The 16,336-nt window shown below is 45.7% G+C and overlaps 1 protein-coding gene across 2 annotated transcripts in view; it reads left to right on the forward strand.

Annotated features, from left to right (window-relative positions):
- The window catches only part of Rnf144a (ring finger protein 144A), a 115,712-nt gene extending 110,467 nt beyond the window's left edge, over positions 1-5,245 (forward strand). For both annotated transcript variants that reach the window (XM_052186023.1, XM_052186024.1), the window contains one exon: positions 1,197-5,245. In XM_052186023.1, the coding sequence (XP_052041983.1) occupies positions 1,197-1,328 (132 nt within the window). In that variant the 3' untranslated portion in view covers positions 1,329-5,245. The remainder of the gene's footprint in view (positions 1-1,196) is intronic.
- Positions 5,246-16,336: the final 11,091 nt, after the last annotated feature.

Here is a 16,336-nt window from a genome sequence, read left to right on the forward strand (position 1 = left end):
GTGTAGGTGACAGCAGGTCTGTGTTTGGACCTTATTACCTACAGGGGAAAATGAGTTTTGGGAAAAAATCAAAAAAGTACATATTTGTTGCGAGAAATATTAAAAAAGAACAGCAAGTTCCCATGCTATGCACCTGCTGAGTGTTCTCATCTCTGGCAGACTCTCTGGCCCAGAGCTCCCTTGGCAGGTTGCTGCCACGCCAACCCCATGCAGTGACCTCCCATCTCAATGTTAGCTGTCACAATTCCCAGTAACCCAGTAAAATCAAAACTCTAGAAGCTTATAATTAATCAATATATCAATAAATACTCAATTCACAAGATTCCCACACAATAATTTCGGAGCCAGTTGATAATGATACAAGCTGCTCATCTAGCTTGAACAAGCTATCTCAATTAGTCTACCACTCTATGGTATTCTTGCTATCTGCGGCTACTTAAAGCCACTTGGAATCTGGATTGTCTTCTTCCATCTTCCTTTCCCCCTCTTCTCCTGTGTCGCTCCCTGCCTCTCTCACTCTTAGCTCAATCACAGTCTTCTTGTTGTTTTAATAATTAAATTAATTAGACAGGGAAAAACCTGCTACACATGTTGGGTCTTAAATTACCAAAAATCAAAGCTGGCTCAGTGCAGTGTCTGACGTCCCATGACCCTGCCGTTCTAGTTCCTTCATTGGAAGGGTCGTGTCCTCCTTGCCCTCTTACACGCTAACCATCCAGGAATCCGTGTCATCTCAGCGGTGTCCTGTCCTCAGGGAGAAATCTCTAAATGGTTGAATGCATTGAAGAACAGATTGGGGTGGAGCATGAAGGGAGAATAGGAAGGAAGTGAAGGAGAAAGGAGAATACGAGTTAATGAACCAGCGGTTGGTTGGGTAGATAGGAGGAACGATGGGCCAATGGATGATTGTAAGAGAAATAGACCTATGAATGAGTGCATAGGTGGTGGATGGATACAGGCATGGCTCTGTGGATGGTTGGAGAGGTGAGTGGATGAATGAACTCATAGATGGATGGTTGTTTGACTAGATGAATACATGGGAAAATGTATGGTGGGATGGTAGATGGATAGATGGATATATGAACGGATGGATAGATGGATTGGGTAATGGTGGGTGCTAGTTGGTGTGGTTTAAACTTCAGCTATAGAACCTACAAACCAGCCTTCCTCACCAATCTTCTTTGTTTCCCTTCTAGGTGGTGGGAATTTTTGCTGGATTTGGGCTCCTGCTCTTAGTGGCCTCCCCTTTCCTGCTCCTGGCCACGCCCTTTGTGCTTTGCTGCAAATGCAAATGCAGTAAAGGTGATGATGACCCATTGCCCACCTAGAGCATAGTTACCACGATGCTGGACCAGATCCCTTCCTCGGGACGTGTGGCTCCCCTATCCCCCATCACCCCCTCACTAAACATGTCTTTTGCCTTATGTGCCCCACTGAGCTTCAGAGTCCGGCTTGCTGCAGAGATTTCAGGGATGACGGCAGCGAGTGGGCAGAGGCCCAGGTGTGGTCTCCTGGGCGCTGCTGAGGCAAGGGAGGCAGAAGTGGGTAGGGCCATCCCACAGATTCGTTCTGTGGCTGCAAACCTGGCCGGGGTTGTCATCAGCTGCACATCAGGCAGTTTCCTTAGCCTGGCCGTAGACTGGAAATGTCCAGTTTATGAGACCCACTTGGACAAAGGGACACCTTGGCTTCGAGATGGCACCGTGTTGTCAGTAGAAGTCTTTAAGGATTAGGACTCTCTTCAGCCAGCACCTGAATATCCGACTTGAGAAAACCACCCTGTTTGTGACAACTGTTTTTATTCCTAAAGGCATTTAGTAAAATCCTTTTTAGAAGGCTTTTCCCCCCTGTCAAATGAGTAGTGAAAATCAATACGGTGCGTATAAACCATCCTATGCCTTTTTTCGAAATGTGCATTTTATGAAGTTATAGATAAATCTTTTCTGGCCTGACCATTTTTTCAGGAGCTACAGAAAGCCTTATGCACACTCTGTGTTTTTCTTGGAACCTGCTGTAATCAGTTTTTGAATGCTGTGAGCTGTGTACTGTTACCCACACGGGCCCCATGTCATTGCATTTCTTTGAAAACACTGCTACATTTGAAGGATCATCTCTAGCTTTATACCATGACCCTCTGCCCCAGTTCAGCTCACAGGGCACATTCCCTTCAGGCCTCTTTCTCCCAGATGGCATCAGATGCCTTCGAGTATCTTTAAACCAGATGTTTTCCTCTGAACTAATTTTACTCCAAGTGACTCTGTTTGGATTTCTTGCCCAACTCTTTAGGCAGGCAGCAAGGAGACAGTGCCATTTATCCCTGGGGAACTCTTGGAGGCTGGGGTGGAGCTTTCTGAAGCTTCTGCATTGTTCAAATGCTTTAGGTAATTTGAAAAATCATGTGACTCCCATAGTCTGAACCCTGTAGTTGACCAGTTTGTTCTTGCTAGGAAAAAAAGGAGAGAGAAAGAAAGGAAGGAAGGAAGGAAGGAAGGAAGGAAGGAAGGAAGGAAGGAAGGAAGGAACCCTTCTGTTTCACTTAATTTTTCTGATAAGCAGAGTTTGTGAATTGATCCTTCTCTGGGCTAAGTGACAGTTTCCATATCAACAAAGAGCAAGATAAGAAGAAGACACGGGTATTCCACAAATTGTCTCTGAAAATAGGAAGCAGTGCTTTCTCTCAGAATTGGCTTTCCGAGTTCAGTATGCTTCCCAGGAGCAGGCTAGAGATGTAGAGATTTTGGGAGGGGGTGGCTGATCTGAGGCTTATTAAGCATCCCACAAAGACAGAGACTTCTTATCTTAGCCTTTTGTCTACTGCAGGCACATCCTTCGTGGCTGTCTGTGTGACTCTGCATTTATGGGTCAATGTTAAGCCCTAACAGACACTCCCTGCAGAGCAATGACTTCATTTTCTTTATTTTTAATTGTCAGTGAGTAACTGAGGTAAAAACAGAACCACTGGTCTCTCACCCTCTGGTACTGATTTTCTTTATTAAGCTAAAGTCATTTAGAATCTCAGTCCTCATCAAAACCACATTCAAAAAGCCCCCCTGGTAGTTGCAAATTACCGGGTGTGACTTCTGGGTGTAGCCTTGGCCTTGAGCCTCTGTGGTCAGAAACTGGTCAGTAGCTGAGATTTGAGACCTCAAGCCTGCAATTTATATGAGAAACTATCCAGCCACCACCTCTTAAAATGCCTGTGAGGAATCTCAGGATTCTTGGTTCCTGGTTCCTTTCTGCCTTGCCTTGATTACTGCTGCCTGATTTGTTCAGTGACATTCTGTCCTTGTAGGGGGGAGGGCAGGTGACTGCAGCTCAGGCTCCTTACTCAAAGATGAGGTCACCTTATGTCTGGGAGACTTCTCTGGATGTTCACACAGCTGTGTAACCCCACCTATGCTCACACAGCAGCCTACAGTGGGCCTATTAAGCACATGGCTGGACACAGATGGGAACCATAGGGACACCAGGGCCAACCCAGTGTGGTCAGAGTATCCTGTCTGCCCTGAGTCTATGTATCAAGCACACTTGCTCAGTTGGCTTTAGTAATGAAACCTAACTTGTCCATTCCCTACAGAAACACCAGCAAGATCACATTGAAATATATAAACTCGTGTTTTCTCCCTGTGGGAGTCCCTTTAGTAGAGGCTACCACCTGCATTTATTGTGGCCATTCAGCCTTGAGCCACGTGTGATGTGAAATGCACATGGAAGAGCAGAGGTGGCCCCAGGTGCAGCTGGTCTTTCTGTCAGTCCTAAGAAGCCTGAGGGGCTCTGTGATCCTTCACAGCCTCATTTCTGTGCTCAGTGTGGTTCCCTAGAACTGAAAATGGAGTTCCCTGAGACAGACTGTTTTCCTGATGGAAGAAGAGCTGGCCTTGTGGAGAAGGCCCTTCGTGATAGGCCATGGAGCTGTTCAGTATGGCTTTATGAAGCACTGGCTGGTCTGTGAGTTATCCCAGATGACCATGCTATAGAGTCTTACTGGGTGTCCTTGTCTCTGCCAACTGAGTCCTGTACCTGTGTCCTATGTGGCAAGGCATCACCCAGGGTGATGCCTGTAGAGGCTGTCGTGATAGGTGTTCATGGAGGACCGGGTGACAGCTCCTTGCAGGGGCAGAGATTTGGATTCCATGAGTTACAGCAGACCTCATTACCTAGGAGTAGCTCAGACTGTAGAAACAACATTTATCCACCCACTCCATCCCTGCTTCCGTACCTATCTTGAGGAGAACAAATACTCCCTATAGTGTATTATCCCATAAAGCAGATGGGAGACTCTGGCCAGTTCCCCACTGAACACAGTGCACATGGGAGGAATGATAATCAGGCTGGAAAAACTGGCTTCTAGGTGAATTTATCTTTTCCATTAGAGTTTAAAAGGGGAAAGGTTATTTTATGAATTAGAAAAGTTTCCCTTGGTAGTCTTTAACTATTAAGGGATTGGAGAAAAACAGGGAGGACTTATTTTGTATACTTCCCAGATTTCCACTGATTAATAAATGTACCTGTGAATATATATATGTAAATCACAATGAAATTATCAAGGGAAACCGTTTTGCATGTATGCCATTTTATGAAGGTTTCCTTAAAGAAAATAAATACCAAAGCTTGTTTCACCCCTCACAATGAACCTAAACCTTAGGAAGTTAAATGAGGTGAAGAAATTTGGCTGCTGCCAAAAACTTAACCAGGATGGAAGGGCTTATGTTCAAATAATTATTGATGCCCTCTGACTAGGGGAACCCACCCTTTTGGTAGTCAAAACCCCATGGTCTCCAGCCTTCCTGACTTGTATAATCCTGTCTTCCACGATCCCAGGGCCCTTCAGTTAGGTGTAGCTGTGTGCCACGTGCCTGACCGTTCTTTTATACTTTGCTTACTTTGCCTTGGGTGTATTTTAATCTTGTATAAAACACATGCATGTGTCAGTCATGCGCACGCGCACATGAATACATTCTGTATTTGACGAGTGGTGGTAAGACCAGACAAACAAAACAGAAGAGAATTGCATTTGTGGTTTTGCAATGTGAGTACACTTTGTACCACTAACACTGTGATGTATAAGAGCTGTCTGAATGCCTTTTCATGTTGTGATTTGTACTTTGGAATCCTATGGAAACATTTGATTTATATTCTCAATACATATTTTAAATGTATTGTGTCTTATGTAGTCTGTCTCCCCTTTCAAAGGGATATCTTTTTAAAGGTATTTTGGCTGGAATACAGGTGATTATTTTGTAAACGCTGCCTGGCTCCATCTTTTGTAGCTGCTTCACTGACTTAGCCTGAAGATTGAATAGTGAATATGGCTGGAGGCGGGAGGGGAAGAGGAACAGGTAGGAAGGAAAGGGGGATCTTGTAGCTTGGAACGCAGCATATGTGTGTCCTGAGACTGTTAATCACTGGGACAACATACCCAACAGAAGAAACTTAAGGGTTTATCATGTCTTATGGTTGAAGATTTTCTCTTACAGTGGAAAATAGAGGGCAGAGTCCTTAGCAGCAAGAGTGTGTCGCTGTGACTCTTTACATCTCAACCAAGTAGGAAGCAAAAGAGGGAACAGCCAACACTCAGCAGGTTTTCTTCTCCATTTTTATTCATTCTTGGATCTCAGCTGCATCAGTAAGTGACTGGTGTAGGAGCACCAGACAGCGAGTCTCAGGGCATTCACAGTCAGCAAGTACGGGGGGGGGGGGGCAGAGGAGGGAGGATACTGATGCTCAGCTTGCTTTTCAAACACAATTTGGCTCATGACCCATGCGTGAGATAGTTTTGCCCACAGTTAAGATGCCTTATTCAGCTAAATCCTAATATACCTACCCTACTAGGTAGTCCCAGAGGTCCATTTGCATGGTAGGTCGATGAAGATTGACCATCGTACAAGCCCATGAGATCATTTCTCCAACATTCAGGATGGATCTTTGCCCCTTAGTCTGTAGAGACGCCTTCAAAGACACACTCAAAGGTGTACTTCACTAATGACCAAAGTATTTCTTGGCCCACAAGTTGACAATGAAGATCAACTCTTAAGAGTGGTCTCAATTCTCAGATGCTCAACTCATCTAGATAATGGGGTGAATCAACTATTGAACCACCACCTTATCTCTTGTGGTGCTGAACCAGTGTTACCTCTCCAGGAAGACTGCTGCATATGACATCCTCCATCCATGTGTCCTAGCCATGCTGCCATACTTTAATGAGGGCTCTTCACCAGTGGCATTCTTCTGAATTCTGGAAAAAGTATATAATGCAATACAGATACTCTGGTAATAAAGACAGCCGTCTTTCCAAATCAACTGGGCATCGGTTGATTTCACTATCTGGGTTCCCTCTGATAGTGAAAAAGATGCCAAGATCACTTACATAAGATAATGGAGAGTTTGCTTGCAATCCACATGCACACATCCTACTGTGGACTTTCATCTGCAGGCTTTCCTCAAAGTCTAATACAATTCAAATGCTATATTAGTTATTAGTTACTTTTATGATGCTGCAGTAAAATCCCATGAACGAAACCCACTTAAAGCAGAAAGAACTGGCTTGACTATCCAGACATATAGAGTCCATTACAGCAGAAAATTCATGAGTTGGAGGGAGGGGCAGGAAGCTGAATGCTGGATCACATTTCATCTGCACATAGGAAGCAGACAGAGATGAAAAGGAAATGAGAGGAGGGTGTAGACTCTCAGAGCCCACCCCAAGTGAAGTACTTCCTCTAGCAACACTGTACCTCCTAAAGGTTTTATACCCTCCCCAAAACAGCAAAACCAACTGGGGACCAAGTATTTAAAGACCTGAGCTGACAGGGAACATTTTTCTCCCACAAGTCACCACAGTTTCGCTGCAAGTAGTTGTTATAGGGGAATAACCACAAGGAGGAAAGTTTAAACATCCAGTGCAGAAGTGACTTTAATTTTCCTGGATATCCTCCCCTCCATGGTTGGTTGAATCTGCTGATATCAAGCCTACATATAAACATGAAGTGAACAGAAGGCCAAAAACTTAGTACATGTCTCCTGGAGTCCCCATCTGCCTCACATCTGAACTTTCTAGGATAATATATACCTCATCTAGTAAGGTGAATCTAGGAACAGGTAATGAGTAATTTGTCCTGTATTTAAGTTGGCAAAATACCCATAGTCTTAAGACATGGAGGGATGAGTTTTCTGATAACTTGTTCACATGGGCACTGAGGGCTCAGTGTATTGGTTACTTGTCCTTTGCTGGGACAGGAAGTGTGGAGGAGAGGACTTACTTTGCTTCACAGTAAAAGGGTACAGCCCATTATGGTGAGGGACTCAGGGTCCTAAGACCATGAGGCAGCCGGTCCCATTGCATCTGACGTCAGAAAGAAATGAGTGCTAGTACTCAGTGCCTTCACCTATCCATCACCATCACTCCCTACCCAGTGAACACAGTCTAGAAAGGCTCCCAGCCTTGCCTAGAAGCTCATCAAATTCCATCTAGTTGGTATTCAAGATTAACCATCAACTTACCATACTGCCTATCACAGAGTTTTGTCTGAAGTCAGTTCTTAGAATAAGGAATGACAGGTGCTTATCAGACTGTAGGCATGGCATGGGCATGGGTACTCAGGCCTTGGAGGTCTAGAAAGATGTCCAGGGATGCCATGCCTGAGTTAGGTCTTACAGATGAATAGGAGTTAACCCAGGGAATGAAGTGTTGAAGAAGAGGCCCAGTCCGACAAACACGGGCAAGTGGCTTGATCTTATTTGTATGTTAGCAATAAAGTTACTCAAGTGTTGTCCTTATGGTGGCACAGAAATTTGAATTTTATTGTCAAGATGCCAAGGGAATGTGTAGCTTCCCAGATGCTGTAAGAAAGGACCACACCATGGAAATAGAACAGCCTTTAGTCATTGTCTCACAGATTGGTAGGCGGGAAGTCACAGGTGAGAGTGTCTCCAGGGTTAGAATCTGAGGGCTGTGCAGAAGAATCACTCGTATATCTTTGTTTCCTCTTGGTAGTAGTACTATCTGGTATCCCTTGGCCTTCTCCAGCTGTTATATCACACACACACACACACACACACACACACACAGACACACACACACACACACCAACATCATCGTCATCCTATTTTGCCTCTAACAGCATGTGGTGTTCTCCCCCATGTGCCTGTGACAGACAGTTATGGCCACACTGAGAAACTCAACTTGATCATCAGAAAGACCCTATTTGCTGACATGGTCACACATTCATGAGTTCCTGGGGTTAAATTTTTTTGGGGGGGGGAGTATAATTCTGCCTTTCCTTGGAAGCATGGTGCACAGAACACTGCCCCAGCAAATGTATCAGGAGCTCACTGCTTCAACTAAGCTGGTGGATCAATGAGCTTCTGACATCCCCCATAACACCATAACATCCACCGTAACACCATGTCTGTCCCATAACACCAGGCTATCTGCACATGTTACTACGTTTGGCCTTTAAGTGAGTGCTGGAGATCTCAACTTGGGTTCTCATGCTTGTACAGTGGGTACACGATGGACTGAACCATAGCACGGGTCCCCACGTACAGCCTCCCAACTGCTATTTGCACAGTCAGTGAGGAACTCCAAGGTAGCCAGGTAGACTCCCTCCCATGAGACTCCGAGAATTTGGCTTGCAGAGTCCACTCAGCATACATATCCTCAATCATAATTCATTTGGGATCCACAAGAGGACAAAAACCCAATTGTGCTCAGCTATTTGAGGAGAACCTTTCAGGGAAGAGAAAATGAGGTTGCCCAGAGCAGAATATGCTCCACTGCAGAGCTCCTAAGGCATTGTTAGCGCACAATAGATGGTAAATAATCACGGAATGTTTTTATTAACGACAAAGGAGTAATCAGCGCCATAATGAAGCTTGCAGATGAGACTAAACTGGGATTTATAACAAATACCAATTAGGAGGCAGAGACAATGGAAAGAGACCCCCCATCCCAGAGGGAAAGTTACAACAAAGCAAGTTTCCGTTTTGCAAAATAACCACAAATGCACCTGCAGAGGATGCGTACTGTGGGGAAAGCCCAGAGTGTTTAAAGGGAGACAGTCTCCAGACACAGCATTTTTATGACAGGCACGAATGAACAGTACAATTGATAATGCCAAACGTGAGATGTCACCGTGTTCTTCAGTGAAGATGCAGTACACTGAAGCCCCCTCATCTGGGTGTACTTTAGGAGCTAGCCAAGACCTCTTCCGTTTCGTATGGATGCACCTTAGGCCTCCAAACTCATCTTGCTGACTCCCCACCTCTGTTCCTAGGATCTTCTCCCTGCCCTTACTGATGCTTCAGCCAAAAGCCCTTGAAGACCTCTGTGCACTTGAGTGATTGAATCATGTTCTTCACTTACAAGATCCTTCCAAATAGGCCCACTTACCTGCTTCCTGTTCAGCATAACTTGCAGCCCATGGGGGAAGGAATCATGAAGTGGGTAGCTGTGTCTCTTAGAAGAGAGCAGAATAAGGCCACAGTTCAGGCCACACTAATAGATTGTCTGATGTCTGTATTACTGTCCCCCAAATTCATAACAGCTTTCTAGCTTCTGTCCATAGACATTCCACTTGGGGCCTGGCAAAGCCTTGTAGAGCCCTCCAAGTCCCCTTTATTCATATCATCCTCACACATACAAGAGATTTGTCTAAATTTACAAAGTATTGTTAAAAAATTTACAAAAATAGGGTTCATATTTTAGGTTTGATTATGACAAAGAGCGGTGCCTGGGGAGGCTGGACTGGACAGGTTAATTGGAGTGGGTGTTTACATCTAAGACTTTTTATGTCTGGGTAGACCAAGAAGCACAGCCAGCTACAACTCATTCCCAGTGTCCCGCCGTCTCCAGCCAAGTTCCACCTCCTAAAGATTTCTCAGGAAGCACCAGCACCTGGGACCACATATGCAAGCACACAAGCCCATGGGGGTTCATGTCACATTTAAATCAGAATGGATAATAAATGCTAGGGCCTCAGGGTAAAGGATGAGGGCCTCAGCTTTGCACCTTTGTGAGGAGGAAGGAGCTCTCATCTGTCCTACGGAAACTGAAGAAAAGACCTTATACTTCCAGATACTGTGGAGAACTCAAATTCTGTCTGCTACCCATCCATTGAGTAAACCTGAGTCCTGGCTACCAGCACTTCCGCAGTCACATGGGATGGCCTTAAATTGCTATTAAGGAAAAGGTACTGTGTTTCATGACATAATTGTCTTGAATTACCCATCATCCAGAAGTCTCAGTCAATTAGAATATCATGACTGGACTCCCTCTTTCCTGCTTCATTTTGTGTTTCTTTTCTGTTTTCTGACCTCTCTCTTTCCCTTAAGCTTTTTAAAGCCTAAATAAAGCATGACTAATCCTAAGGACTCAGTTGGATGATTTTGTCTTTCTGATTTTCTGGAAAGATGCCTAGAACCAAGTACTCCAGAGACAGCTCTCTCTGGTGCACCATGTGTCGCCATGGATGGACCACAAGCTGGATTTTCTGTTGTTCCCCAACTCTAGACGGGTTAGGACAGACTCTCATCCCAGTAGGCTCTGAATCCTTTTGCTCTTACAAACTTCATCCAGAACAAAACCAAAGCAAAATGAAGGAAAATGCCCAATGTGTTTTTCTGGAGTTCCTGTTTGGCTCTAGCGTTTCTTTCCTTCCTTCACTCCCCAGGCCAGCATCCTTCGCTGTTATCCAAATCCCAAAGAGCTATGGAGCCTTTCTCATAGTTTCATTCTTATAGGGAGGAACTCCTGGCTTTCTCCAGAGGCCTAGTAGAGATGTTCTCAGCCATATTCCATGTTCCATCATGTGTATCCATCACACATGCATCTGCTGATCCCTCCTTCTCATGCCACAGCAGGACAGGGTTGGCAATTGGTTGGACTTTCACATGTGTCTGTTTTCTTTCTGGAATGTGGCTTCCTTGTGAGCAGAATGGGCCTGAGTTGACCCTGTTGGTTTTCACAGTATCTCAATGAATGAGACACAGATGGTTTCAGACAAGGTAGTTGGAACGGGTGGGATCAACTGGGAAACTAATCTGTTTTGATGACATCATTCATTCTTCACTAGTTACCTTTGACCTTCCCTACCAGGGGTCACAGGTAGAGAGAGTGCTATCTTTTCAGACCTCACCTTCACTCTTAAGTCTGAATTAACACCCAAGACCCAAGCAAGCACAGCACATGGTGCTCTTCCCCACCTTGCTCCTGTCAATCTTATTTTGCCTGGTTTTAGGCCTCTAAGTTGCTTTTGGGCTGCAGTGCCAGCATGGAACCCTGATGGGAGCTTAGCCTCCCACCAGGCTTCGGCTGAATGTGTATGAATAGCCCATAGTAGCTGCTTCTATTGTTCCTGGAAGCCTTGTATTATTGAGAGAGCAATTAATCATTTTTTCTGAGGTAGCCTGGGGAGCCAGGCCCACGGTGTGGTTGATGATGGCTTTTTCTTCCAAGATGAACAAAATAAAAAGCCCAGCCAAGGCTTTCCTGAAGACAGGCTTGTCTCCCGCATGGATTGGCAACATTTCCACTCCAAGGTGGAATTCCATTACCAAACAGCCAGCTCACAGACACAGCTGAAGGTTGGCACCCCTGCTGCCCGGATCTGCGGACGCTTGGCACATTGGTTCTGTGCAGCTCACGCTTCAGGCCCAGTGCTGAGGATTAGAGCTTTGTCTTGCATTTCTGCTGCTAAAAGTAGCGTTGCTCCCAGATTACCCATGAACGAGCGTTGCTAGAACGTCAGTGTTTGGTAGGAAGGAGAGCTTAACATGTAGTGGAGAATCCACTGTGTGGTTTTGATCTTTTTATCTATCTACTTAACAAATATCACTGGTATTTTAAAGGCTTGTGTATTTCATGCACATGAGTATTTCCCTGCATGCATGTACATGTGCAATGCCTTGGAGTCTAGAAGGCACTGGATCTTCTGGAACTTACAAATGTTTGTGACCTACCATGTAGGTGCTAGGAACTGAAGCCAAGTCTTCTACAAGAGCAACAACTATTCTTAACCACTCAGAAATGTCTCCAGTTCCATCAGATATTGCACATATTTTATTAGTACAAATCTGATAGCTACTGTTTTCCATCTGACTCTGAAGTAGGAAAAAAAAGAGGTAGACAAAATATACCACATAGCTACTGTTAAATAAGACATAGCTCCGAAATTCAGTAGCTTCCACTGAAAACCATCTACTCACACACAGTCTGTAGTGCAGTGATTCTCGTCCTATGGATCACACCCATCAGAAAACACGTATTTCCCAAGATCTTATGAACCCCCAACCATACATTTATTTTTCTTGCTATTGTATAAGTTTAATTTTGCTACTAAACATGTTTCAATTCCTAAGACCATCAGAAATGTTTTTTTCCAATAGTTGTGACCCACAGGTTGTGACCCACTGTTCTAATGGTACCTGTAAGGGGGTTGGGGCTGAAACCTCTGAACTGGACCATTCCATGGATGTGGAACTGGACCATTCCATGGAGTTTCCATTTGGGGAAACTCAAATCTGCTGTGGCTAGCTCCCAGAGAGTACGGAGAATAGCAAAAGGCAGGGAAAGCCTTGTCAGGTTTAAGGAAGCAGATTTGAGGGGCAGTGAGGAAAGGCATAGTAGACCTCAGTGAAAACATGAATATAGACAGGAAGACTGAGCTGTGTCAGGCTGGAATGCACACTGTCATCAAGAGGGTTGTCATGGTTTGTATATGCTCAGCCCAGGGAGTGTCACTATTAGAAGGTGTGTCAATGTTAGAGTAGGGGTGTCAGTGTGAGTGTGGGCTTTAAGACCCTCCTCCTAGCTGCCTGACAGCCAATACTCTGCTAGCAGCCTTGAGATGAAGATGTAGAACTCTGAGCTCTGCCTGCATCATGCCTGCCTGAGCACTGCCATGTTCCTGTGTTGATGATAATGGCCTGAACTTCTGAACCTCTACAGCCCCAATTAAATGCTGTCCTTATAAGAGTTGCCTTGGTCATGGTGTCTGTTCACAGCAGGAAAGCCCTAAGACAAGGGTGGAATATGGGAAGGCGACACATCAGATGGAAGAGGAAGGGTCAGGTGCCAGTGCCCCAGAGTCTGCTCCATGAGAAGGAGGACCAAGTACCCAAGCCCTGCTGTCTTCTCCCCAGCTCTTCTCCGCCTGCTGCAGACTGAAGGCTGTTAGAGATCTGCCAGTTTCCCATGTACACTGCGCATCAGCAGTGAGCCCCACACATCCTCCGCCTAGCACTCCACTCTGAAGCGTCACTGAGCTGAGTATTGGGCAAAGATAGAAAAGCTAAGAGGTGAGGCTTTGTCTAAACTGCTGAGGCATGGTCAGTCTTGCTGGGCTGGAGGCCCTTGGGTGGACAGTGATCCTGGATCACAGAACCAGGACTGGCAGTTGCTGTGAGACAGAGACAGACTTTTCTTGGGTCCTTGGGGAGATGTAACATTCATGTGCATACACACACACACACACACACACACACACACACACACACACATGCATGTACACACCTACTCACTCCAGAAAGGGAGCCCAGGATAGACCAAAGTAACAGTTGCACTAATCAATTGGTGAACCAATGATTTTTTTTTGTTTGTTTGTTATTTTTTCCTGGGGTCTTCCAACTGGAGCATGGGTCAGGGAGTTACTTGCAATGAGCAGGGATAACTCAAAGACGTCTGCATTGCCAGAAAGCCCACCCCTACAGGGTCCAACCATGTGTCTGCAGGTTGTTTGGCCAGAGTTTTCACTCCCTAAGGATGTTTGCTTCCTTTTATGCTTTTAGTAGAGGCCCTAAGGAGCCTCGAGGCTTCCATTCTTCCTATAGGTTTGAAACTTTGCTCACTGCCCATTTATAACTGGCAGTTCCGGGACCTCCCCCTCCTTCCAGGGCCTAGCATCCCAGTTTGGAGAGAATGGATCCAACGAGAGGAACCATGAAGCCTGGGCAGCTAGTTTGGAGCATAGCGGACACATTTAAGGGCTGCCTGCAGGATGGATGTGGAAGACCATTCGATGGGGACATGCGGCAGCCTCAGGGGCTTCCGTTTTGGCTCCCGCTGTGAATGAATATGCGTGCAGGTTCTTGGGGGGGGGGGCTGTGAATGCAGAGAAGGAGCAGGATGGGGGGAGGACCGTGAATTTAGTTAGAAACAGCAGAGTGAGTTTGTGTACATGGAGGAGCCCAGTGGGATTCCCATGAGGCAGCTGGACCTAGAAGAAAGCCCAACAAACTAACGGGGGGGGGGGGGCAGCAGGAGGTGTGTGTGTGTGTGTATGTGTGTGTGTGTGTGTGTGTGAGAGAGAGAGAGAGAGAGAGAGAGAGAGAGAGAGAGAGAGAGAGGAGGTGTACATGAGGGGCTCTATCCATCAAGGAATAGACTCAAGGAAAGAGGACAACACTGATGGACCAGCAGAGGAGGGGACCATATTTCCCAGAATTCCCAAGTGGTGGAGGGAGATGCTACAAGTGGAAAATAAAACACCACAAGGGAAGTCCTGCATCTCTGGAAGTCCTGCATCTCCGTTAAGGCTGCAGAGGACAGCTCTGCGGGATCTTGTTGAAAGCATCCTTCATCTCTTACAGTAAGGAAGTAGTTGACGATCTTGTCAAATTCCATCTTCATGGAAGTGAATGGAGGACGCAGACTGGTATAGGAGGACCGGTGGGGAGGGGGAGACAAAGGGCACATTACACTGCAAATGATTGAAAGACGTAGATGCGTGCCAGAGAGAAATCTGATTTTTTGAACAAAAGAAAAGAAGGAAGAAAGAAAAATAAAATAGGCCTAAATATATTATAAATGTGTGTGATAAATAATCAGGGGCAGAAGTTTGAAGGAGGTCCTTGCAGTGAGGGGGTTTAGCAGGGAAATCTTGCAATAAACAAAGAAACAAACAAACAAAAATAAATTAGGACAGCTAGCATGCAATGATCCAGCATAGCCGATCTTCAAATAAATAAATAAACAAACAAACAAGCAAACAAATGAACGAACGAACGAACGAACGAATGAATGAATGAATGAATGAATGAATGAATAAAAAATAGGACAGCCAGCCTGCAATGGTCCAGCACGGCCAGCAGGTGGCGCGAAAGCACCATGTTTCAATAATTGCTAGTCTCCATTGGTGTTTTATTTGTAGTTTTGTTTGTTTGCTTCCTTTTCCTTCTCCCCCCCCCCCTTTTTTTTAATGGTTTGAGGTATGGATTTTGTGTCTGTCCTTTTCCATTTCTTTTCACACCCATCTAATTCCTTTCCAACTTCTTGCGAAATATTTTCTTTATCGCGATCCAAGGCAAGGCCCTGGTTCCAAGTGGAGTTTGAGTGTGGAGCAGAGGGTGGGTAGGATGGTCATCTTAGGCCTGCCTTTACTCAGCTACTAACTGGAGAGCCCTCAACACTCATTCCACTAAGGTCAGATTTCCTAGACGTGGCTCCACCACGCAGGAAGGTGGTTTCTCTTGAAAACAAATATCCTGAGTCAGGCTGGTGTTGGGGCTTCAAATCCTTTGCCTTTCAGAAGCCTCGGCATGAGAAATGAAAGTTCAAGGCCAGTCTGGGCACATAAGTAAGACTCTGTCTCGAAGTAACGAGAAAAAAAGAGGACGGAGGAGAAAGCCCACTGGCTGAGTGGGTGCTTAGTGTTTGTTAATGACTCGTGCACACAAGAGAATGTACTCAGCTAGGGTCATCTTTCTAAATAAAACGTTTTTATTGGTTCATCGTTCTAAGTAAAGTAGGTATGTTTGCCTGGACACCCTTCTTGGAGAGTATCTCTGTGCGGGTCTTAGCCACCAGTGACACAGGTTTTCCCCATGTCCTATGGCGACGGTACCACCGTGGCCCAGGCGGATCCTGGTCTTTCTCCACTCATTTTCCCGGTGAGGGTTCTCCACTCTCTGCCCTTCAGAACCAGCCCTCGTGTCCACAGATTTACCCTGTCTACATCCAGAATGTCACCGATTTCCTCACACTTGCAAGTTCCGTCCGTGTTCCTGCCTCTTCACCCTGATAGTCATTTTCTCGACAGCATGTCTGTTCTTTTCAGGCCTCACCCACTTGTGAGACAGGTGTGGTTGATTTACCTGTAAGGCACTTTGAGTGCCAGACCCTATGAAAAACTCAGCCAGGTGCAGGAGGTAGACCCCAGTCCATGGGGTTGGAGACCATGGCCCCTCAGTGGGTCCCACAAAGCATGGGAGTTCGCTCTGTCGGATAACTAGGGTCCAGTGCAAGGAAGGTTAGAATTACAAGCCGCTGGCAGAAAAGGGCGGGCTCTTGTGAGCCACACTTCACCAGGGACTTTGACAGGAGCCATGGCAGCATCTGCCC

This window comes from Apodemus sylvaticus, chromosome 6 (assembly GCF_947179515.1).
Source record: "Apodemus sylvaticus chromosome 6, mApoSyl1.1, whole genome shotgun sequence".
Lineage (NCBI taxonomy): Eukaryota > Metazoa > Chordata > Mammalia > Rodentia > Muridae > Apodemus > Apodemus sylvaticus.